Source organism: Prinia subflava, chromosome 5 (assembly GCF_021018805.1).
Source record: "Prinia subflava isolate CZ2003 ecotype Zambia chromosome 5, Cam_Psub_1.2, whole genome shotgun sequence".
NCBI lineage: Eukaryota > Metazoa > Chordata > Aves > Passeriformes > Cisticolidae > Prinia > Prinia subflava.
In genome coordinates this window covers 43,309,658-43,334,748 of record NC_086251.1, presented here as the reverse complement: position 1 = coordinate 43,334,748, position 25,091 = coordinate 43,309,658, and the positions used below count along the sequence as shown (strand labels likewise).

At 34.0% G+C, this 25,091-nt stretch overlaps 1 protein-coding gene across 3 annotated transcripts in view; it reads left to right on the top strand.

The window, feature by feature from the left end:
• The window catches only part of CEP128 (centrosomal protein 128), a 98,525-nt gene that overhangs the window by 20,800 nt on the left and 52,634 nt on the right, over positions 1-25,091 (top strand). For 2 of the 3 annotated variants that reach the window (XM_063399102.1, XM_063399100.1), the window contains exons 10-16: positions 4,827-4,913; positions 6,371-6,445; positions 7,692-7,824; positions 9,635-9,795; positions 14,419-14,769; positions 17,953-18,603; positions 22,368-22,532. In XM_063399102.1, the coding sequence (XP_063255172.1) occupies positions 4,827-4,913; positions 6,371-6,445; positions 7,692-7,824; positions 9,635-9,795; positions 14,419-14,769; positions 17,953-18,603; positions 22,368-22,532 (1,623 nt within the window). The remainder of the gene's footprint in view (positions 1-4,826; positions 4,914-6,370; positions 6,446-7,691; positions 7,825-9,634; positions 9,796-14,418; positions 14,770-17,952; positions 18,604-22,367; positions 22,533-25,091) is intronic. The other variant, XM_063399101.1, reaches the window with a different exon arrangement.

Sequence of the window (25,091 nt, the reverse complement as noted above, 5' to 3'; positions counted from 1 at the left end):
TAGGCATATACTATCTATTAAGAAAGCTTGACGTATGAAATTTTGTATCTTTAAGTTTTAAATTTGCATTTTTACTTTGAATCTTTAGCCTGTGCTAAATCTTGTGCTATGTGTAGTTGTATAAAACCTATTTTCTGTACATTTTATGTATCTTTTACCTTTGTGTGTATTGGTACATTTAAACAGCAGTTACTGCAAATTAGAAAATAGCAATTGGTAAACAAATTAATGCAAATCATATATCTTATTTTTTTCTGTATTCCTGATATAAATATCTTTCTGATTAGAAAGAAGAACAAATATTCTTTTCTTGGCAGGGGTGTTGGTGTGTATACATGAATTGCTTTAACAAGTGCATTTGTTTTGTAAATGAAAATTTTTTTGAGATTCCCCAGTGCTGCTTCTTCTTTAAATATGAAGACACCATCACCTCTTACTTTTTATTTCATTTAGATATCTATTTTCTAAAACAAGATCAAGTATCATTCTTAAAAATGTTTTCTTTGCATTCTTTTACGTGTGTTGGATGTCTTGGATGGCTTTACACAATTGTGTGCTTGGCTTCCTGGATTTTGGTGAAGTGTGTCCATGTGTTCATGCTTGGCATGCTTTAGGTGAACAGAATCATCTTTATTGAACCTTTAGGATCCACTGGCTGTGATAAGGCAGTGACTACAGTTATGTCTTAAGCTAGCAACTTGGGTAGGCCAGGAAGCATTTTTGAACTTTCTCGCTGTGCAGCTGTATACTTAGATTCTGTTTGCCTCCCACTACAAATACCATGAACTGCAGGAAGCTGGTGGACTGAGAGTGGGGTAAAATTGATGGTCAAAAGTGTTATTGAACATTGTTTTTTGTATATCTTTATCACTGATGTTTTTAGACAAACATAAACTTGATCTGAGCCGCCTGGATATTTTAGTGCATCGTTGATACTTGCTCTTTGGCTCTGTGCTATGCTACCTGTGGCCAATGGTTTCTGTTTTGATTGTAGTTTGCATTTGACTCTTGCTTGGAACATGAGCAAGTCTCATACATATCTGTCACTGAAATAGCTAGGTAGTCTCTTTTTTATTGCCTGGCTGGTATGTTTAGGTAGCATACTTGGAGCCATGCTAATCATTAATGTAGCAAGTTAGGGAAAATATTTTCATTCAGATTAGGATGTGATACATTTTTGCCTTACTTTAAACTATAGCATGAGGCTGTTCTGCTTGTATATTTGTGATCGTATGAAAAGTTCACTGATCAGTCTCACTTTGAAAGAGCAAGTTTTGGTTTGTGGTCTGTACACAGCTTTCAAAAAATCTGGTTTTGTTAAAAAAAACCCAACAAACCACAGAGAAACCAAACTGAGACCAAAACCCAAACCCTAAGAAAAGTTTTTAGGCTTAAGTTGCTGTAAAAGTTATGATTTGCTCTTGAAAGGTTATCATAAGTTGAAAAGATTGAGAACTTGAGTTGTTCCACAGTCATCCCCATAGTTTTCCTCATGTATAAGAAACGTTGATCTATGAAGCAGTAAGTTATGTTTTTGAAGTTTTGGGGTTCAATAGATACTCTGTGTATGTGGATGAGGTATGCTCAGTTGGGGTATACCAGTTACACTTGTATTCTAATGCTGCCTTATGCTAGTGAACTCTTTATAAAGAGCTGTAAGAACTGCTCTCCTTGGTCAAATCAAAAGTTCATCTAGCCTGTCCACAGAGGCAGGCAGTGGAACATAGAGCTGGTCCTTCCCAAAGCCAGGTTGTGAAGACCTTTGTACATGGAAGTTCTCTGTCTCCTTGTGGCCCCTGTATACCTGCCCCCTCCAAGGTCTCATTAACCTCCTTGTCAGTCTCATCCAGACCGACCTGGACACTAATGCTTTCAGAGGAGGATCATGGCAGGAGAATTTGTTGACTGTAGGCCTGTTGCCATTTCTTGGTGCTTCAGCTTGTCTGGGCAGTGTCTGCCTGCTGTTTGGGAGCCATCAGGGAAGAGTGTGTGCTTGAGCTGTTGTCCTTAGCATCCTTTTCCTAGTTGTCATTTTTGAGATTTGACTTTCTCAACCCCTTCTTTGGGGACAACAAATGAAATCAAAGAGTCATTTGGATTTACATGTTTTTGTTTGTTTTTTTTTTCTTTCACCCCTCCCAAGAGTAAGCTTATATAGTGATCTTTAGTGCAGAAAAAACAAGTGTGGCACAAAACAAGAGAATTATTTAAAAAGGAGTACAGGAAGGAGGCAAAACACAGAATTAACTATTATCTGTACAATTTCTGAATTGTCAGTAACAGTTGACATTTGTCTGGCTGTGGATGACCACATGTTTCCATTTCCTTATGACATTTTGATTAACTGCTTACCTGGCACCTACTGGTGCAATGCATGTTTCACAATCTAGGCAGTGCATATGTAGTATGTTTCATTTACTGTAACATGTCTTCTTTTTTTTTGCAGTATTTTAACTCTGGAGTGTCTATCTATATATATGAGCTGGTTTTTTCCTTGAAATGGTTATGAGCTATTTTTGCAATATGCTGAAAATAAAACTGGAGGTTATATTTATAGTATCAGTTATAGTAAAGGATGCATTTTTGTTTGAAAGTATTCCTATTTAATAGTCTGAATATCAGTCAGTGAAGTTGAAATGGTGTATTTATTTCCACAATTTCTTCTGGGAATTAGAATGTGCTACTGATGCAGAGATATTTTTTGTTTTCAGGAGGAATAATCTTTGAAAATTTTACTAGTATTCCTGAATCCAGCCCAGCTGTAATATTTTCTTTATGATTCTGACATCTCTAGCCAAATCTGCACATGAAAACATGTGTGTTTGGTACTATATTAATTATTAATTTAGTGCCAAAAATAAAGTTGGCCTAAAATTGAGTGTCTGTAAAAAAGCTTCTAATTTTGCTAGTAAAACTGATGGTCGATTGCAGTTAATAGACATCATATATTCCAGGTAGGCTGTTCTGAACTGGTACTTCTGGTCATTAAAAATAAACAACAACAAAACCAAACCAAAACAAAAAACCTAGTCAACTTGGTAATGTAAAACCAGCATTAGCTGAAGAGGTGATCTTAGACTTTTGTTCATGTTGCTTTTTGGGACTTCTCCCAAGAGCGTTTTTGAGTATAATGTGTGCAGTATTGAGTTTTATAGTTGACTGGAATGATAGATTTAATTCTCTACTGAATACTTAGGAAAATACCTTAAATGTGTTACAGTCCTCTTATTATCTGATTAGGGATCAGGATGACTAAAAGTATTACTCTTTATGTGGCATAATATTTTCAGTGGCATAGTTATGATTAATCTCTTCCACGGTCTCAGATTTTAATGTAAGCTGTTCAGGCTGAAGAGTAATCCAAACTATACTGAAACCCTTATGTTTACTGAGGTGAGGTTATAAGTGAGGTAAGTATATAAAGCCATTTATTTTTTCCAGAAAGCTACTTTTAAAGCCAAAACTTCTGAAGCTGAATTCTTGGCTTCACTGAAGTTGATTAATATCTTGTGTTTTGTTTTCATACAATGAAATTGTTCTCCAGTATACAGTGAAGAGAAAATGTTCAGAAACTGAATGAAATGGCACAATTTATAGGGACAAATTTTAGGGGTATTTCTTAAAGGAGATAATCCTTTAAAATGTAAAATGAAAATGCTGCTTGGAAACTACAGACTGGAAAAAGAAATTTCTTTCTGGAAAGGCTATTTTCTTGTTGTTGTTCTGTTGTTGTTTTAGCACGTAATTATGGAAGGCATAGATGAACTTATGCTTCAAGATCTGGGATGGAAGTAAAAGATTAGTGCTAAGGTACCTAATTAATTGATTTGTGACTAGTGTGAAAAATGCTTGGTCATGTTGCACAGATAAAAGCTGTGATTTATAAACAGTTACAGAAATTCATGGCATATTATCAGTATATGGCTACTGAGCTCTTTCAGCTGATGTTTCTAAGTGATATTTAAAATGAGCCAATGATTTTGCCATGGCTTGAGATGTCCAAACTTGAGTTGTTTATGTTGCAAATATTACATGTCATTAATATCTGTCATGTCCTTTGCCAGTGATTGGCTGTGTTTTGCAAATAGTGTTAGTTTGCAGAGTGACAAGATTTTGAAATTGGTATTTAATACACTTGTATTATTGTAAGATGGTTTAGAAAGTGTACACATGTGGTTTTAGATACATCAGCCGAGAGGGAATGGGGAAAATCCCCATGGATTTGTTTTATTTTTTATTATTGTCAAGGAAGGGCACATCAGTGTTGGTAACTTTTGATCAGGAAAGTTTCAGTTGATTCAGTTGTAGTTCTGTGGCTCTAAGCATCTGTCCAGATTCAGAAGTAGTAACTTTTTCCTTTTTTTTATTTTGACTTCTAGCACAACCTTATGGTAATATTTTCTTGACTGCAGTTCATGGTATTTCCTAACATGCACACTTTATATTAGAGAATATATTCTTTTTTTCTGATAAGTACACAGCTAATCTGTAGGGGATCTCTTGAGCCTTTTAGACCTTAATCTAAAGGTGTTTGGGGTCAACTTGAGTGTCTGGAGCTCTATACATCGGAAGGATGTTAGTGCTGCTTTAGACTTTGTTTGTCCCTGTTCTCTGCATGGGTGTGTTTATGTATGCATGAACTTATATTTATCTTTTCATAACAATATACATTGGCATTAAGTGGAAAAAATAGATGCAGAGAGAAAGCATTTGTCTAGATCTTCTTTCTTAAATGTATCAGCAGATTCTTGAATTTTAACAGCCTTGGAATGGTGGCTTCTGTAAATTTTGTGATGAAGTTTACAATATATTTTTCTCCTCTAAAGGTTTTAAGGAAGCAAGATGCTAAAGCAGATGAAACAGAAGAACTCATGAGAAACAAACTTGTGAAATATGAAAGTGAAAAGCACCAGGTAAGACTTAATTTTTTCTTTTTTTCTTTTTTTTTGTTTGGTTTTAATTGAGTGTATGGTGTCATCTGTTACAGTATATGCTTCCTTTTTCTGAGAAACCAGCAGAACAAAACTGTCTTTACTCTTTAAGAATAAAAGGTATGGAATTTTTTTCTGCATCAGAGGCCCTGAATATAGCTGTGCTCAGCTTGTGTCTGTCCTTCAAAGCTCTTCAGTTATAGTATGTTACTTCTAATGGCTCTTCTGTCCTGCCAAGAAAACAGATTTAAAACTTGGGCATTATCCTTGATTTGTTTCTCTATTTTGTCTCTGACTTTGTATGTAGTCTGCTGTTGCTTATTTGCAGCAGCTCAAAGCAGCTTTTCTTCATGCCTGCAACTAACTCATGCTGGTTATTTTGCACCACAGTTATTATTAATTACTCTTACTGAACTGTTGCCGTATTTCACTCTTTCTTTCCATAGAAAACAAAATTTCTTGTATTTCTATACTAGCAGGATGTTAGGGCCATATTACATGTTTCCTAGGTTTTTTTCCACTTGCATCAAGTTTAACATCTTTCAAAGTTATACCCTTCATGCTAAGCCTTTATGTAGTGTTTTATGTTATTCTCTTCATTCTCTTAATGTTGGTCCTGTTTACTTTGCCCATTTGCCAGGCTCTCAACATCCTCCTTGAGATTGCTATCTCAACAATAACAGTTTCTGCTGTCAAAACCTATATTTATTTCCAAGTGGATCTTTGAACTATTTACGGAAGAAGTCAGAAAATAATTTGTAGCTTTTGCCTTTTTTTTTTTTTTTTAATGGTCATCAGTTTGATGACTACTTCTGATTACACTGATTTGGATATCATGTTTTTACAAAAACTTTCAGTTTTATGAAATTCAGGGCACTTCCATTTTTTAGTCATCTTGTTTCCAGAATAATTCAAATACATCATCTTGCACAACACAGAAACCCACAGTTTTTACCAATTACAGTTCTACCAGTGCATGTCATCTTTAACACTTCTATGAATAAATATTTACCAAGGGTGACTTAAAATATTAAGTCATTATTAATTTTAAATTTGAAATTATGTTTCAAATCCAGGGACAATGTTTTTGAAACTTTGTTAAAAGTTATCTTCAATTTTTTCACTTTTAACCCAGTAAAAATTTGCTTTTGTGATTTTTGTTTTGGATAATAAAAATTACTTTGTATCATTATATGATACAGAGTATTGTACAAAAGTTATGACTGTAAGTAAAATCCTCTTTATGTAATTTAAATAATTGCAGGGATTTTGTACAAATGAGGGTTTGCTTAAAATTTTGGACAAATAAAATACTGTGCACTGCATTTTAGATGGATGTTTATATGGACGAATTTGTGTCAAAATTAAATGTTAAAATACACATTTATATTATGATGCCTACATTCCTTTTCTTTCTTCATCATCCTTTGAAATGAAAGCTTGAGCAGGAATTGGAGCAGTCCCAGAAAAAGTTGAGTGAATCTGAAGGCAGTAGAGAAGCTCTTTTGCATCAGGTAACTGCTTTAGTGTGGTAAAAATCCTAAGATTTTCGTATTAGGTTGTGTCTGAGCCTTTTTGTTTAATATTCCTATCTCATCCTCTGATAACATTGTTTTATGAAGGAAAAAATGAGATATAGAAAGACAGGTTTAAGTGTGTATAATATGTGGACTGAGCTCGTTAGACTTTTTCTACTTTCCAAACTTTTATATGTTTTAACTTTTATGTGTCTATGTTCATTTGTATAAATTATAGTAGTGATAGTAATGGTATGTTTTCAGTACATGAACACATTATGTGAAACTTCCTTTCATAATATGCTTTAGAACATTAGTGTATATACATATATTACATATATTAGTAATCATTGTTCTGCAAAGCATGTATTGTAATTGGTGAAATCAGATAAATCAATGACCTAGAAGTTATTTGCTACATTGTAACATGCAATAAAAGTAAATAAACAATACCTGGTAAAGTATCTAAAGTGTGCTTTAAACAATAGCTATTGATGCATATATGGTTAAACTTAAAATTTCTAATAATTTGGATTATAGCTTTAGAATAAGTCCTTTCTCCTAAACATCTTTCTTTTAGAGGGACTGGATAAAAAGACTGAAATAACTAGGGAGGGGGCAATTGGCATTCTCATCTTTTAGCATTAGTTGTTTGACCTGTGTATCTAACAGACGTTTGAGATAGCTATATTACTGTTTTGAATTTAATTCATTGCAAATGAAATATAGGGTAATATGAATTAGAGATATTTTTCTTCAATTCTGTTTCAGTGTGTTGGATTTTCTCGATTTTCCTGCATGTTGTGATCTTTGTAAGTTCTGTACTATATATGATAGGAAGGAAAAATGTGAAAAGCCCCTGTGTTTTTTATGAATAAATACACTGTCTTTTTAAGGAGCACAATTTAAATAAAACATATTGTTTATTAAATTTGTATAGACATTTTCACTGTGTAAAAAGACAATTGCAACATATATTAGGGTCACATTTTGTTTGGTCTAGAGAAATTAATGCTCATCTGTGGTCAACATAAATTAGAAATTTCCTTTAATTTTGAATAATCACTTGGTGACCTGTAATTAGGAAGCAGTTTGTCTTTTTGATTACCATCTGCACTACTCTCATGATTTATTTATAAATATTTTAGTGTAATTTTTTTTTTTTAGCATTTAATAAAGGTATGATATTTATCTTTTTGTTCTGTTTTTCATTAAACTTTTGATGCTTGTGCATATCTTTTAGATTGAGGATCTTCGTTCCCAGCTTTTGAGAGCAGAAGAAGACCGTGTAGAATTGCAACATCAAATTTCCTATGCTGCTATGCATCGCCAGGGCTACCAGGATGTACAAGATGATGACAGGAGAATTAGAGCAGGTACATCAAATATTTTGCACTAGAGACCTGGAAACTAGTTAGTAGGCATGGACTTTAATTTTATCTTACAGTTGCAGTCTAATTCTTCTGTTGTTTCAACATAACCAGCCATTTAATTCCTCAGATTTAGGTTAATACATATTGGCACCTGAATATTAACAGACAAATAGCAATGACAGTTAATTTATGATAAGATACTTTGATTTGCATGGTTAAAACAAATGAGACAATTTCAGCAAACTGAATCATGTTTTTACAGAAGAAAAACATGTGGATTATTTTTAAGTAATAATTTTCCAGAAAACTTGCATTTCAGTCCGTTTGCAGTTTGAATCCTGCCATCTTGAAAATCATAACAAGAGTAATTGACTAGGTAGTTAATAAGGCTGATGACTTTATGGTAGAATTTCCAAGCAACACGTTCATGAGTGGTTAAGAAATATTTTCTGTATGATGCAGTCAGGGCTTCTGTTTGCACTATGTTAGAGTTTTAGAGTTGGAATAGTTTAATTTAGAAGACAAATACTTTAAACCATTTCAAGATATGATTGCATATTAAATTACCACTTTAGCAAGATCTTCAATTAATTGTTAGTTATCTATATGTATTTAAACTTTTCAAACATAATCAAAAAAGGCATTAGGGAAAGTCTTTATCTTTCTCCTTATTAACATAGAAATGTATTACTCAAAGTAATAGAGGAATAGTGACTCTGTTCTAGAGTCCAGTGTCTATGGGAATGTTTAATTTGTTTGGCTAATGAAATATTTTCATTTTTTTTTATGTCAGCTTCTGAATTATCTTGGTTTCTAAAATAGGACTCTGACTCTGTATGTTACAAATATCATACAGAGCCCTGGAAATGGACTAGATTTTGTATGTGGCTTAACTTCAGAAATGTTATGCTAGATAATTATTTCAACAGTTTTTCTCCAGTCATGTTAATGTATTTGCTTAAAAGTTAATTTATTTGAAACAACATGGCTTTCATGGCATGTTAATAAAAGCATATTTTAATTTTCCTATTGATCTTATAAATCAAAACAGTTGTAAAAATATGAAGAAAATAAAAATGTACTGTAACTTAAAATACATGCATACATTTCTATAATTTTTGCTGTTGTGTTTCACCTTGCTGTGTTATTTCTGTTTCTTCAAAGATATACGGGAAGAAGACAAATAGAGATTTTTTTCTTTTTTCTTGCCTCTAGTAGTTATTTATGACTGAAGACCTTGGAATTTCTGATTGAGAGAATTTATAGGTTACTCGTATCAAAACTTTTTGTTGTAGGTAAATGTAGTTGAATTTCTGATTGAGAGAATTTATACCTTACTCCTATCAAAATTTTTGGTTGTATTTGCAGGATTCAGACATAAAATTCACAGATAATGTGACTTTCAAATTGGAAAGTATTACTCTGGGGAGATAAAACCTTGGCCTTGAAGCTGAGGGCCACATTTCATTTACACCAGAACTTGCCCATTGTTTCTTCCATGCTATTTTATTTTATTATGTTGATGCTTTGGTTCTTTTGTTGTTTTGTTGGGTTTTTTGAGGGGAGCAGTTGTGTGCAAGGGGAAGAGTGGAAGCCCCTATAAAATGACTGAAAAATACTGTTTCATTCAGTAAAATGTTATTAGGTTATGATACAGGTATACCATTTTTCACAGATATTTTGTTTAAAATCAGCAGTTGCAGAATAGTCTTGAGTACAGCAGCAAATTGTCAAAAAATAAATGAGATAAAATTAATTTACCATGAGCTGGTATTTCTACTGAGCCTGTTGCTCTGTTCTTGCTGTTTTACAGTAGCTGAAAGATATGAGAGAGAGAAGCAAGATCTAGAGAAACATATTTTGGAACTTAAAGCAAAGCTGAGTCATAATGCTGTAATGTCAGAGGTAGAAGAACTGAAGAGATGTATAGACCGTAAGGACAAGGAGAAAGCACAGCTTGTAATGCACATACAGGTAAGTTGGGTTTTGTTGCTTTTTTGCTTAGTGGCTTTTTTTTGTTTGTTTTTTAAATAATTTCTCCTCTGTTTAACATTTGGTGATAGATTAGGGATTAACTTTTAAAGCTAAGAGTAACTGTCATGCTCGTTATTATTGTGTAACTAACTTGGAAAAGTGATTTGAGTTTGCCAACTTTTTTCTCTCCCATGTAATACCAAAAAAGGTATTTGCTATTGCCCATGATTTCATAGTTTGGATTACTTGTATTTCCCATGTGCAATGAAAAGTTGTTCTGATTTTATCAGCACTTAGCATTAATAATGGTTTTTGGAACTACTTTTATAAGGTAGTACTTACTTCCTTAGTCCCTATTCCATCTTTCCTCAGAACTAAAGTTTAGCATTAAAATTGAGATAACTTGTTCTGTGAGAAAGTGCAGTAGAATAACAGAAGTAGGTCATAACTTCCCTTTTTTTAGTAATTAGATGTAATGTAATAATACAATGCTAAGCATTAGTAGTCATCTTTATGGTAAGCACATAATGTTTGATGTGGTTCTCTATGGAAAGGTTAAGACCAGCCTTTGGTACTGGAATTTTAGCTAGAAGACTTTGAACATAAAATGAGATAAGTAGACAGCAGCATTCTTATTTAAAATGGGAAATTTGTGTATTTCTTGCTCCTGTCTAGATTGGTCATTGGCAGTAGTATGCCTGAACAGTAACAGTTTTCTTCTGTCTTCTCTGACTGTCAGGACAAAAGAGTTAGTTTTCAAAACCGTGTGTATTATTTCAGTAGTCAAGGACTTCACATTTTGTCCTGTTGTGTTTTGGCTTTCTGTTAGCAAGGGATTTTATATTTATGTTCCTAATGAAGGTACTTATCTTTGAAATAATATTGTATCACTTTGGAAGGTCAAATGTAGGAATTTTTTTGTCTTTTCATAGATTTGCAGGTCTATAGTGTTCAGTTTACTTCTGCTGCTGCTCTACTTTGTCAGCTTCTCTGCTAATTTAAATCAAACTAATACGTCAAATTACATTTGGAAAAAGCCAGCCTTCTCAAAATAGTTTCCTACATGCTTTATGAAATTTGGTCATTGAATAAGTTTAAAAAGACCTAAAGTGTTTCTATAGAGGATAAGAGGAGCAGAACTCGTTTCCTGGTGTCCATCAGCATTTGTATTCCAGCTGGTCAATAAAACCCATAACTAACTGAAAACATCCTGTTTTTTTGTTGTGTTGTGCTTGAGAAACTAAGTATTTTGGTGACAGGAATTAGTGGGGTGAAAACCCACAGAAAAAGAGCTATTTTAAACTTCTGCTTGTGGAACACGCTTTCTTAAGGGTCAGAATGATTTTAGAATACTGATTTCCTGCCCTGAAAATACTCATGCAAGAGTGCTCAGTTGGGGTCATTGTCATTTCTCTGAGTTGGAAATCTTTGACTTCCCTCATTTTCTCAACAGAAAATACTTCGTACTTCTTATCTGCTTCCCACTGCCTTTCTCCTAAAGGGGCAGTAACAGGAAAATAGCTAGTGTGTTTTTCTTTTAATGAGACATCAAGGAGTGCAAGGATGTGAATTTCTAAACTTGTGTACTAACAAAGCATTTTGTCAAACCTGTTCTAACAGCTGCTCCTGTCAGATAGTCTGATTCCCAGTTGGAAGTGACCAGTCATATTTGACTTGGGTGTAATTTGTCTTTGTTTAGTGGGGAGGATCTAACTTGCCTCTGATGTACATGTGATACTAAAAATTTCTTTTGATTTATTCAAGTGTCATTGTTTGCAACAATTTGAGTTGTGTGCGTCGTGCATTTAGCCTCCAACAGTTGCCATAAAATCACAGTGTGATGTCAAATGGGAGAGGATGAAAAAGGTTAAAACATATTCTTAAGCTCATGTTTAGAAGTGAGTTAAATCTTCAATTAGTTTTTAAATATATTATTTATTTCAGGTACTGTAGTTTACATAAGGGTGCAGCTGTGAGATCTTCCAAATGTATGCAACTACCTTAAATGCATTTTTCTGCATGAAGCCATATAGATATGGGGCTGTTATGGCTAACTCTTAGGATCTAACTATTATGACTAAGAAATAAACAGAGTGCACAGATTATAAAGATGCAATACCCTACTTTCTCTATAATGGTTTTAGACTCTTGTGCCTGGGAACTTGTTTGATTTACTAATTACTCTTCATTGAATTTGCTGTTAGCATTCTTGTAGTATTGTCCAGTACAGCAGTCAGTTTGTTAAAATATTTCAGTTTTTCTGAGTGAAAATTATTGCTATGCTTGAATTCTTCAGTAATATGAGTCTTTCAGTTTTATAAATATTGATTCATATTCCCACTAAAATTTGTTTTACTTTTTCTTCTGCAAATGAAACTATTAGCCAGTTAAATGCCAGTAGCACAAGCCCTCATAGATCAGAATTTTGGCAACTGCACCTGTATTAACACAGAGATACACATTTATTGTACATCAACTAGGAATTCAAAAGTACAGATCAGTACATTTGGGACTCCTGTTTCGATACAGAAACAGTGTGTGGAGACACTTTCTCTATCCTCTTGCTTTACAGCGTTGGCTACATGAAATGTTGACTTGCTATGCTGCTGTTTTCCACCCGATTTCAACTTGGGTCTGTGGTGGCTCAACTCTTTTAAGCAAAATTCTAACTCTTTGCTAAAATTCATCTTATTTACACATTTTTGTAAAAATCAAACATTAAGAGTCACATCTGCATTGGTACATCCATGTCAAAATCCACTTTTCCTCCTCATAATTGGTGTTGATAAATTAGTTGTGCTTCAAGGTAAATATCTAAAACAAGTGTTCCTCTTTTTCATTATACTGTAAATCAATAAGTTGGAGGTTGATTAACTTCTACACAATAAGAGGAATGTTTACAGTTAATTGAACATTATTTTCTGTGTTTAAGCTTAGACTCAAAGTTGGGGGGGTGTAGTTTTGTTAATGAAATGTGTACTCTGAGGAAATGATATATAAATAACTATTTTTTAATGATGCATCATTGAGTACTAGATGAATTTAGTCTGATATCCTCTATAGAGTCTCCAGAAAGACATGAAATGGGGAGTGGTAATAGGATGAGTAATCACATGACTGAAAAAATGATGACCCGTTTTAGAAAATCTGTGGAATGGTAAATGTAATATCTGATTGTATTTTATGAGGCTATTTTTAACTCCTCCTATACTCAGTTTGAATCTTTGTCTTAAAGGAAGTATTATAATCTGTTTTCATTTGAAATTAAGCTTGTTTTGATTAAAAATTTAGCTAGTTGTAGCTTGTGAGGTTGTTTTGATTATCTTTTTAGTGCAGCAGATACTATCCTGAAGAGATCGATACAGTGTACTGCCTCCAGGAGGTGTTGGCCTGGTTTGGAGGGGGAAAAAAAAGACAAACCAGCAAACTGACAAGGACAGAGCCCTTACCAACAAAAACACATATCCCTCCTTTCCTCAACTTTGTTGAAGTATCTTTGTCTAAATAGTCATTCTATATTCATCTGTAAAGTTGCCTATTTTTTCATAGATAAAATACTTTCCCCTTGTCCATTCTGAATTGTAGTCTGTTTATTTCAGGCTACATCTGCAGTTCTTTTCAGCCATTCTGAAACCTAATCCTCTTCCCTAAAGTATTTCAATCCCCTGAGGCTTGATAATATGTATTATATATATAATGGTTATATATCATATATATATACACACACACACTATATCAGATCTATCAAATTCCTCTTTCATTAATGAAAAGACTGAATGGTATGAAAGCAGTCTAAATAGGCCCAAAATGCAGAATATTGAAGTGAATTTCTGCATGATGATATTAGTAAAATACAATTTTGATAGTGTATCTTCAAAAACTGATTTATGAGTATGTTCTTCCAGAAGGGGCATGGACACTATTTTTCCTGAGTTTTTTATGAGACTGTTCAGAGAAATACGATTTAAGAAATGCAGCACCTTTTATTTTTTAAATGGTCTGTTTTCCATTTAATTCATTTTTGAAAGGCTTATATATGCCTCCTACATTTTCAAACGTCCTTGCACTTTGTTCTAGAAGCATTTACCAAGCTGCTGTAATCTCTTTGTATTCAGTGCTATCAAATATACCTTTATTTAGCACTATGCTTTCATAAAGGCAACCAGCATATAAAACTGGGTAACAACTAGCTCATACACTATAAATTACTGAGGTTGTGGTGAATGCTGTTTTTTCCTTTCCAATTCTCATTTTCCTCTCATCTGTTTACATTAATCTCCTTGTATCTTACTATTTGGTTTATTTCTTATTTGTATAGTGTGTAATATATGGCCAATGATTGATCACAAATTTACAATACAGAAACATAACAAGAACAACCAGAAGAGGAACAAATGCAGAAAGAATTGAGTAGTATGTATTTTATGTCTTGTGTTGAAATTCTTTGTCATTGCAAAGGGAGGGATTCTCTGGGCTAACAGGGCTTTCCTTGATAGTCAAGCAGGTCTTTTATGCTGTTCATACTTCAAATAAAAATGTGATTTAATGTTGCTGTATGTTGTTTGATAAAGTTTCATACTGCATATCTTTAGAGAATGTTTATATTTTCTCTGATAATTCCAGGTACTAACATCTGACCTGGAAAACAGGGAGAAGCAGCAGGAAAAAATGCTGGACCAGCTAAAGGAGATACAGAATTCCTACAAGGCTTGTGAGAATGGACGCAGACAAACTGAACTGCAGTCTGCTGAGCTAGCTCAACAGGTTGAAGAGAGTACCAAGGAAGCAGAACGGTATCTCACTGAATTCAAGCATTCAGAGGCACTTAGGCTGGAGAGTGAGAAAAAAAGAGAAGATTTGAAGGTGAGAGCCCAGGAAGCCATCCGCCAATGGAAATTGAAGTGTAAGAAACTGGATCGTGAGGTAGAAAAACAAAATCAAACTATCAGTGAGCTGATGGACAAGAATAATCAGGTAAGATTGGTAGATATATTTTTTGTACCCTTTCCCTTTGTGTTAAAAAATGAGGAGAAGGAGTTTATTTATGCAAACTGTGACTTAAGCTGCTTTCCACCTTACGTTCTGGATCTCTTTTGTATAATTTTCAGAACTTTTTCTTTGAAAAATCAATTTGCAAATTGATTCTGTAATATTTCTGGGTTTTTCATTTGTCTTTGTTCAGTATGGCAGACCACTTATTCCTCTCTTTTTTCTCCTCCAAAGTTTCTCAGGAAAAAACATGGATTTTTTGGTTTTTAACTTAGGAGAGTTCCTTTATTTGTTCAGCTGCTGACACTGTTTTAAAGACAAGCACTCACATCAGTGCTAATGCTTATCATCTTTTATTGGAATAATGGTATAAAACATCATTCTGTTGGCAATGCGTCTGTGGATCTGTATTTTCCAGTGCCTGGATCAAAAGTTGCCTGTTCCTATAGTGGCTAATAGAGTGCTTAACTCTGTGCTGTGAGCTTTTTTCTTAACTTAAATCCTCTGCTGGTGCAGTCTATAATATTGTATGGCTTTTGTTTTACAGTGCTATACCCTCTTTTCACGTATTTTCTCATGCCATCCATCCAGTTTAGGTTACTGAATCTGATGCTCTTGAGCTGGCTTTACCCTCTGCTTTGTCTTGCTCAAAGATGGAGGTTTTCAAGAGCTATATGGGATGCAGTATGGGATGTCTATTAATCCTGTGTTGTTTGTGATCCAATGATCTGTTCTGAGATTGGTACATGAATACGAGCATGGTCAATGCACAGGAGAAGTTACCGTGGGGCTGAGTTGAAATTCATAAACTCTAGCAAATCTCAACTGTGATTCCTGGTTGTTGCTATTTCTCTCCTGAATTGTCTGTCATATTCCTTACTTCTTATTATTTCCTCTATGCATGCTGGAACAATTCATTCTATAGTAATCTTCTATTTGCTAGCCCAAGCGCTTGTCTGGGCCAGTAAGATTCTCAAACATTTAAGAAGCTGGTCACTCTTGCCTAAGAAAATGGAGGTTGTAAGCAAAGGAAGAAGACCTGAATAATTTCAAAATCATGGGTGTCTATCAAATGGACAAATAAGAAGCAAAAAGTAGAGATGAATTGTGAATAAGCAGCGTAGATCCCAAAACGGTTCTGAAATCACTGTTCATGTAAACACATAGACTGGTCTTTGTAGAACCGCTTGAGAACACTGTCCATATTGAAATTTTCTTTGTTACGTAAGACTCCTTGACGTGGATCTTACCACTTTTTATGTGTCAGATACATTCACATGCTAAATGCTGTGCTTAAACTTTGGCTTAAACTCCCATTTAAGAACTACTGTCAGTATTTGTTCTTACTTTTAAAGTTGTGACCATCCTGCCAAAAAGTTTGAGGTAATTGTCACTGATGAAGAAAGTTTCTTTATTTTAAGATATGGAAGATCAAATAAACTGTGTGTCATTGTGAAGGAGAAAGAAGTACAAACAATGTTCTCAATATGAAGTTGGAAACAGTTTACTTATAGGGATATAATCGATCTAGATGCAGCTTTTAGTATAAACTTGAGGTAATTGGATGAACGTAATTTAACTAGCTTTAAGATATAGACAATTAAAATCTGAGACAAAATTCTGTAAAAACAATAAAGAAAAGGAAGAAATGGCAGTTTGTTGTCTTTGATTTCTTTTAGAAGACTTCAAAAGGTTGATAGAAAATTTTCAAAATTGGGTTGCAATCATAGATTGCAATTTTGGGATTTTTGAAATATTGGCAGACAGTGGATGAGCTATGGAAAGATTGTTTAGGTTTCATGCTCTTGGAGTTACTGGGATAATTTGGTTTAAGTTTTGTCCATGGGGTTGTCCTTAATATTGTTTGATAGTGGAGCTTCTAACATCTTTTGAAATGTATGTTCTTTTAAGTATGTAATGTAGAAAACATACTCAAACCAAGTAACTTACGGGTTGTAGGTTGAAATTTTACTGGAGTTTTGTTTTTGTTTGGGTTTTGGGTTTTTTTAGCCAAATCCTTCAAGAAGTATTACAAGATAGGCTTAGTAGAGTCTTTTTGTTTGGTAGGTTTTTTCTCCAAAAAACCTCATGGTGATCATTAGTCCATGTACTCAGTTTAATATATTTGTATTTTGTTTTGCATTGCTTATTCTTGATGTAATTGCAAGTTGTTTTATTATTTTTAACTGCACACTTTTAACCCTAATTGCCTTTTTGTTCTGGATTATTTCAAGTAGTTTTGCTATATCCATAAAAATGTGTGTTACTGTGGGATAGTTGAAAATGCTCAGTAAAATTTAGCATAAAATTTATTAAGTCAGTTTAAAGAATCTGATATACCCAAACAGATTGCCCAAACAGATTGCATAGTCTCCCTCACTGGAGATATTCAAGAACCATCTGGAGGCAATCCTGTGCCTGTGTTCTAGAATAAGTCAGCTTGAGCAGGGAGGTTGGATCAGATAACCCCCTGCGATCCTTTCAAGCTTACACAATCTGTGATTCTGTGATAATTTTAACATGAAATATATCAGTGTTGGAAAAAACACCCAAACCCTTAAGATCCTAGGAAAACAGTGGATTTTGATTACGTTTGATTGATTTTTATCTGGGAGATGGTGTAGTTACTTCTTGGCTTAGATGCATAAGTGAACCAACCTTTTAACTGCTACTAATTCACCTACTGTGCATAATTTCAAAAATAAGTTAAAGTTGGTGTACTTCATATATAATATTTTAGAAAATAAAATAGGTCAGCATACAGAATAGACTGTAGGTACTGTGTATATATCCAGTAGTCATCCCTGTATGCTGCTGTATTACTCTATTACCTCATTTTCTCCATCCTGCTATGTGGAGGAACCAATAAAGAAACACTTCTCAGTCTGCAAAGAGAAAGTGTGAGAAGCAGGGAATTTACCAAAACTATCCCTACTTAGAAGGCTAGATAATTTAAGGACAAGTCCAAGTTTGAGATTGTACATGATCTGTGTGTAAATTTAAAGAAACACCGAGAACATTTCAACTGAGTTTGTAGCAAGGAAAATTTTTATATTTTCACATACATATGTTAACTGTTCCATAGACATTCCTGATGTCTTAGGACATCCTTCCAACAATTGCCTTTAATGACTTCAGATCAGAATGGATTTTTTTTTTCTTTCCTAGGCCCTCAAAGAAAAAGATGATCTCAAAAGTCAGCTTCTCTCAGCCATAAACCAAATAGAAAACCTGCGGAAAGAGCTGAATGATGTGCTTACGAAGAGAGCCCAGCAGGAAGAGCTCCTCCACTGTAAAGACATAAAACTGAATGAAATGGAGTCACATCAGGTATCTCTTGAAGAAGAGATCAAAGAAGTTCAAGGTACTGTAAAAAAAATGGAGAATGAGTTGAAAAAGGAAGTCTTCCTACAAAACCAAATGCAAGCTGAGAAGGAACACTTGAAGACAGAACTTGCAACTATTAACTTGTTTCATAAAAAAGACCAAGAACGACTCCTAGAAATGCAAGCAGATGTAAAAAATTTAAGTGCCGTACGTGTGGAACTAACAAACAGAATAGCAGAAGAGGAGAAAGCCAAAAAGGAATTACTTAAGAGCCTCTCAGACCTCCAGAAACAGCAGGAATCTAGTCATGAAGAGATGATTTCAGCTAACAGGCAGCTGAAGATGGAAAGAGAAATTCACCAACAGGAGTTGGCAGATCTTAGATCAGAGTTGCAAAATGTGAAAATCAAACATGAACAAAATGTTCAAGAGCTTACAAAACTCCTTAAACAAGAAAAAGATGATGCAGAGGCTCAGATTAGAATGCTAAAGGTACCTATTGTGAAGAATTCCAATGTCAGACCTCCCCCCTCCTCCCACACACCCCACACACAGCCCCTGCCATTGAGTGATGAAGGTAATAAAGCATGGGCTTTAAAGCACTTAACACACACTATTGCAGGCCATTGTAAAAGTTTCAAGTTCAGGGTAAAAAATGTAAATGTACCAGTTTTAGGTCAAAATCTTAGTTGAAAAACAGTAAAATATATATGTCTATGATCAAAATGAAAGGAAATATACAATGCTATGGTGTATATGGCAGGCAGGTGAGGTCCCGGGTGACTGCAAAGGGGGAAGCATTGTACCACACCCCAGGACACCATCTTTTAAAAGGGTAAAAAGGAGGACTTGGGATCTACTGACCTGACAGCCTCATCTCTCTTCCTGGGAAGATCATGGAATAAAACTTTTTAGAAGCTACCCTAAGCCACACGAGGACAGGGAGGTGATTTGGGACAGCCAGCACAGCTTCACCAAGGGCAAGTCCTGTCTGACCAACCCAGTGGCCTTCTCTGAATGGAGTGACTACATCAGGAGACAAGGGAAAGGCTACAGATGTCATTTACCTGGACTTCTGTAAAGTGTTAGACACAGTGCCCCACAATATGGTTCTCTCTAAATTGGAGAGCGATGGATTTGATGGGTGAGATAAATAAGAAATTGGCTGAATGGTCACATTCAGAGCTTTGTGGTCAGTGGCTCAGTGTCCAGATGGAGGCCCAATGTACAGCAGTGATGAGTGGTATCCTTCAAGGATCTCTGTTGGTACTAATGTTTAGTTATTTAATGTATCATTCATGACTTGATAATAATTCTTAAGCAGCTGGTAACATAGAAACCTTTAAATAAAGACAGCAATAAAAAAAAAAAAACTGGGTTGTTGTTAGTAGAAGGATTATTAAAATCAAATATTTTGACAGCAGTGCTTAACTTGGGACTTGTTTTTTAGTGTGTATAGCATTATTTAAGTGATCTGTCCAAAAGTGGTTTTTTCTTTGGCAATGACATTGAAATTAAGGGTGCATATTTGATGTCAAGTGGAGAGAAGGAAAGTGTATTCTGGATGCTAATAAGAAAAAATAAGATCCTGTGTTTTTCTATGAAATGACAAATCCTACAGTTAGGACCTTTTTATTTTTGCTGGTTGTTGAAACTAAAAAGAGGTTTAAAAAAATTCACTTCCATATTTCATTTACAGTTCCTTGACTTCTCCCTAAATCTACGTATATTTTTTAAGAGCAGAAGGTTTGAGGGAGATGGATTTTCTGAGATATTAGGGTAGGCAAATTTTTTAGAAGTATACAAAATGTTAATGCATAGGATTCTCTCAATTGAGAGACTGTAAATGAAACAAAATAGAAAATTATTTGCATCTCTAGGAAGATCTGATAAGTACATGTCATCCTGCAGGTGATTTGGTTATTTTTTGTCTGAGCTAATCATTACATTGCATTTGTATTTCAATTTTAAGGACATACTTTTCTTTCAAATTAAGGTAAACCTAACATACATTTTATCTTTTCTTTTCCCTTTTTTTAAAAAGTATTTTGATATTAGAGTCGTGTTTAGGGAAATCCAACAGAAAAAGTTGGGGGTTTTTAACCTATTATTATTAATATTATTTTTCAGGTTGCTAAGATTTTGTGTCTAGCAACCAGCTGTCTTTTACTGTTACAGTAATAATTGACCTTATTTATGCCTCAGCTATATCCAACCCTTGTAACTGTTTTTAGGAAAGAGTATACATACCCTGTCCAAAGATAGTTAAAGTGTTAAAAATCAAGGTCAGTTGAGAGAGACTTTAGGAGTGAAGAGAAATTTGATGTATTTGTAGGATCCAAAGCCTTGAGGATGCATTTATGAGTTACTTCCAGGAAATAAAGGGTACAGAGCGCTGTGTTTAGAGGACTAACTTCTGCATAGATTGTAAAAAGAAGTGACTTCTGATTTTTGTTGTTCTTGCCTCTCTTGCCTCCTCTGTACAATACTTTCTGCCTCACTTTTGCCTGGTTTTCTGTAGTGCAGCACTGGATTGAAAAAGTATTAAGTAGTTAAGGATTTTTTTGGGTAGTAGGGAAGGTACCATAAAAATATTGTATGATGCAATAGAACTGGAGAAGAACATAGAGTTTTTTGAGATACCAGTATTAAGAAGGATCTTACTGTTTCAGTACTGAGATTCTGATGCTTGAACTTTTAATTTGGTTTCTGCTAGAACATCCTAAATCATTCCCAACCAATGCCTCTGTGATGTCTTATTTGATATTTAAAAGGATAGATACACTAGGAATTTAAGTGGTTTTTTTAGTGGTCCCCATTTGGCTATGTGCTCATAAGTTCTGGATTTATCTGCTAGTTTTAATAATACCCTTGTTTGCTTTAAAAACATGGTTATTTTCTTATAATGATGACATACAAAATTTCCTACTGTCTGACAGTATGGAAATATTTGAAGTATTAATCTTTAGTCTAAGGTTATATAGAGATATGTATCGATACATATGAAACTGTGTATATATGTTTTTCTTTTAATTTTTCTATACATTTTCCAATTGTTCCATCCATTTTTTTCCTGAAGATTATTAAATGTTGAAATTGGGTTCAATAACGATCAACTAAATTATAGTCATACCTACCTTGTCTGTACTAGAAATTAATAAGTATTAAGTTTCTCTTCTGTGTCTCAAGGCTAATATAGGTGAGGGATTTTTTTTCTTGGATTGTCTCCATCTGCATAGATATTATAATGCAGTTACCTTTAGCAGGAACTGAAAAGTTGATTTTTATAAGCGTATTCACAGAAAATCTTTTGTGCATTGTGTTCTTAAGTCTTTTTAAACTGTGGATGCCAAAGTTCTTCCTCAAATTTCCTTTGGAATAGTTTTGTAATCTGTTTAGTGTTTAAATTAGAGTCTAGATTTAGTGTCGAAATTAATTCATAAAATACATAAAAGTTCTCTCCCTACCCTTCTTCCTCCTAGAAGTTATGTTTATAGTGTAATTGGGAAATATAATTTTTGCTTTTCCTGAGAAAGAAATTTACTTTGCAAGTTTATTTTTGTGTTCAATTGCATCCCATCCTTCATCTAATATGAAACTGGTTTTGAGTAATGTGTGTGTTAATTTGCTTCTTTGTTGTATTTTTTAAAGTTTTCTAGATATTATAGAGCATTTCTCAAATCTTTCGTGTTCAGTCAGTTATTTTTTCACTGGAAACAAATATACAATATTTACTCCTTTTTTTGGGCTTTCTAGATTCTTATATATTTTCTTCATTTTTCTGTGCAAAGTTTCATGAGTAGCATTAATCACACAAAATAATAGCACTAAACTCATGCAATTCTAGAACTTAAAAATACTAAATGGTTACTGTTGTTTCCTTTCAGATGTAAATTTAGTATTGGTTCCTGAAATTAAATGATAGTTTTAGACTTTCTGATTCCAAATTATTTTAGTAATGGAAAAGCTGCATAAATACTAGTCTTCTCAGGATGATGTAAGCTGATGAGTGTAGCAGAGCTGAAATGAAGAATCTGAGAATTCTGTTTTCTGCTTTTGAAACACTGTATGGTTCTACAACTCTGTGATGCATGTTTTCCATGTTCAGATAAGTAATTGCACTTAGTAGAACTTAATTTAATTTTTACAGTTATCATTTGGCAATAGTATTCCACTGAGTTAAAACTTTGGGGTTTAGGTATGTTTTAAAATAGCCCATACAGTGACTTTGTAATCTGTTTTCCCTTTACCATCAGATGGAACTTTTAGAAGAGAAAAACATAGTCAAGACTCAGTGTCGACAACTGGAAAAAATAAAAGTTGAGTGTGATAAATTGACGGAAGAATTAACCCAAAATAAGGAAGAAAATGTAAAACTAAAACGGAAATGTGAGTTTGTAAAACAAGAACTGGAGAAAAAGGTAAAATTAACTAATTTTAAGCATGAATTGTTGTTTTGCTGATAAATACCTAAAGTAAATGATGGATTACAGAAATAGATGGTAAACCTAAAAAGCCCAGCATGTATGTATTAAAGAATATACCATAGTACACGGTTTCTGTATGACTGAAAGAAGACAAAAATGCTTTGGCTGGATTATGAACTGTATCCCTCCAAAGATTTGCTAATATTATTTAGGACTAGAACTATTAGTCCTGTTGCTTGCCTGATCTCTAATACAGGTAGCTAACAAATGTTTAATCAACTACTTCTAGTTTTCTTCATATTTTTCTTAAAGATGCAATGGAGCTATGAATAATTTAGACGTAATTTGAAGTAGATATGCAATGTAAGCAAAGTAAAAGAAATTCTAAAGTTGGGGTGGAGGATTTTTGGGTTTTTGGGGTTTTCTTTTATAGTATAGAGGTAGAAAAATGTTAAACCTAGCATTTCTTCAACTTATTAAACTCTCAGAAAGTGGTTTAAAAGCTCTACTTGTCAGACTGGTAAAAAATACTTGAAATGAAAATTGGAAAATACGTTTTTTCTATGTTGGCACTTCAGTTCTATAATATCTGTTATTAAGAAAATGTGTTTATAGGAATGTACATGGGCTTCTGTAGTCTGTTGTGAATCAGCTCCAACCTTACCTAATACTGAGAAGGCACTCTTTTTACACAAAAATCATCTTTTATCTCTAAATTGAAAAAGCTCAGAGAAGTTTTAAGCGTGCATTCCTGTGGTCTCAGCTACTGAAGGAAAAGGCAGGTGGAGACTTATATTAGATTGCATTAATGGTTAGCTTAAGAGAGTATTTGCTGTTTTGGTTTTGTGGATTGTCAAAAGGATGTTAGGATGGGGGAAATAATACTATCTTTTGAGAAAGCTCATACTAGCATACAGTTGTGGCAATGCAGCAGCAGCTTATTGTGTTACAGAGTACTTTCTTTTCCATGCTTTTTATGCTTTTAATATTCTGTTCTTAATGCAAATACTAATTCAAAGAGGCATAGATATTATAGCTAGCTTAGATTTTTTTTTCGTGAAAGGTGAAAGAGCAGAACATAATGGGAAATGATTGGTTTCTTTCCTTTTCCTTCTGTGCACTTCTGATTCATTAGTGACTTATTTTCTCCTGTGGGCTCTGGATGTAGAATGATAAGGAATGTTGGCACGTGCAGAAAATCAAGCAGATAAGAAATAAAAAAAATAGGTTATGTATTCTGTTTAGTCATGGTCTTTGGAAATGAACTTTGATATGTGACAGACTGCATTCAGTGAAAAGTAAGATAACAGAGTACTGATACTGGAAATATATACAGAGCAGTCTTATTACTTTCAAAATACTAATCTAGGTCAAAACTGTTATTTAAACTCTCATCTTTATAGTACAGAAATACTGGAACCTGTCCATCTTAAAAATCTTCTAATTTGTTCAGTTTGGAATAACTACTGTCCCAAGTATTTTGTATTAATTAAGTGAAAAAAATCAGACTTCTTATGAAGTATGGATGTTTCATATTTGTAGGCTACCTATATTAAAAACACCTATTTTGCTAGCAGAAGTAACAACTATACATAAATATGTATACAACCCCCTGAAAGGAGGTAGCAAGGTGGATGTTGGTCTTGTCTCTCAATTAGCAAGTGATAGGATAAGAGCAAATAGCCTAAAGCTGTGTCAGAAGAGATTTAGATTGGCTATTAGGAAACATTTATTCATGCACTGGAACAGACTACCTGGGGAAATGGTTGAGTCATCACCCCTGGAGGTATTCAAAAGACGTGTGCATGTGCTGTTCAGGAATATGGTTTAGTGGTGGACTTGGCAGTATGAGTTTTTAGTTGGACTCTATGATAACTGAGTTCTTGTCCAACATCAATGATTCTGTGATTCCATATATATCCCATTCATGGAATTTGGGTGTTAGACATTACCTAACTCCACTCTCATAAGAGCAATGCATGAAGATTTCCAACAAATAGACTTGATACAGTTGTACCTTGTCATTGTGCAGGTTCACAATTAATACATTTTTGAAATCCTTGCTCTTCTCACCATTCTTGGTGCAACTTGCACACATTGGAATTTGCCTGTTAAAGTGTTTGCCCTTTCATCCTCCTGATCTCAGCAGCAGACAGGTGTGTTTCAATTTCACTTATTCTCACAAGATAGGTTTTTCTATATTATTTATGATGCATAATTCAATATTTTGTGTAATGTAGCAGAAGCTTTGCTTGGTTTTATGGTAGCTCTATCATAGGTATAAAAGAAGAGAATCTGAATTTTAAAACATATGTAACATATTTAGCCAACTTTCTGACATTAGATGATAGCATAAAATACTGTCCTCAGCGCCACTCACCCTCCTATGAGATATTCTTTGAGTAGCTTTCCTTTGAGAGCACACTGACTGCCTATAAAATTTTCCTTCTGGGATCTCTTTTCTGATGATAGAGATCAGATGCCTGGAACAGATTCAGGGCAAAAGATAATAATGGGCGTGTTTGCTCTGGGCTCTTTTTCTACACATGGGGA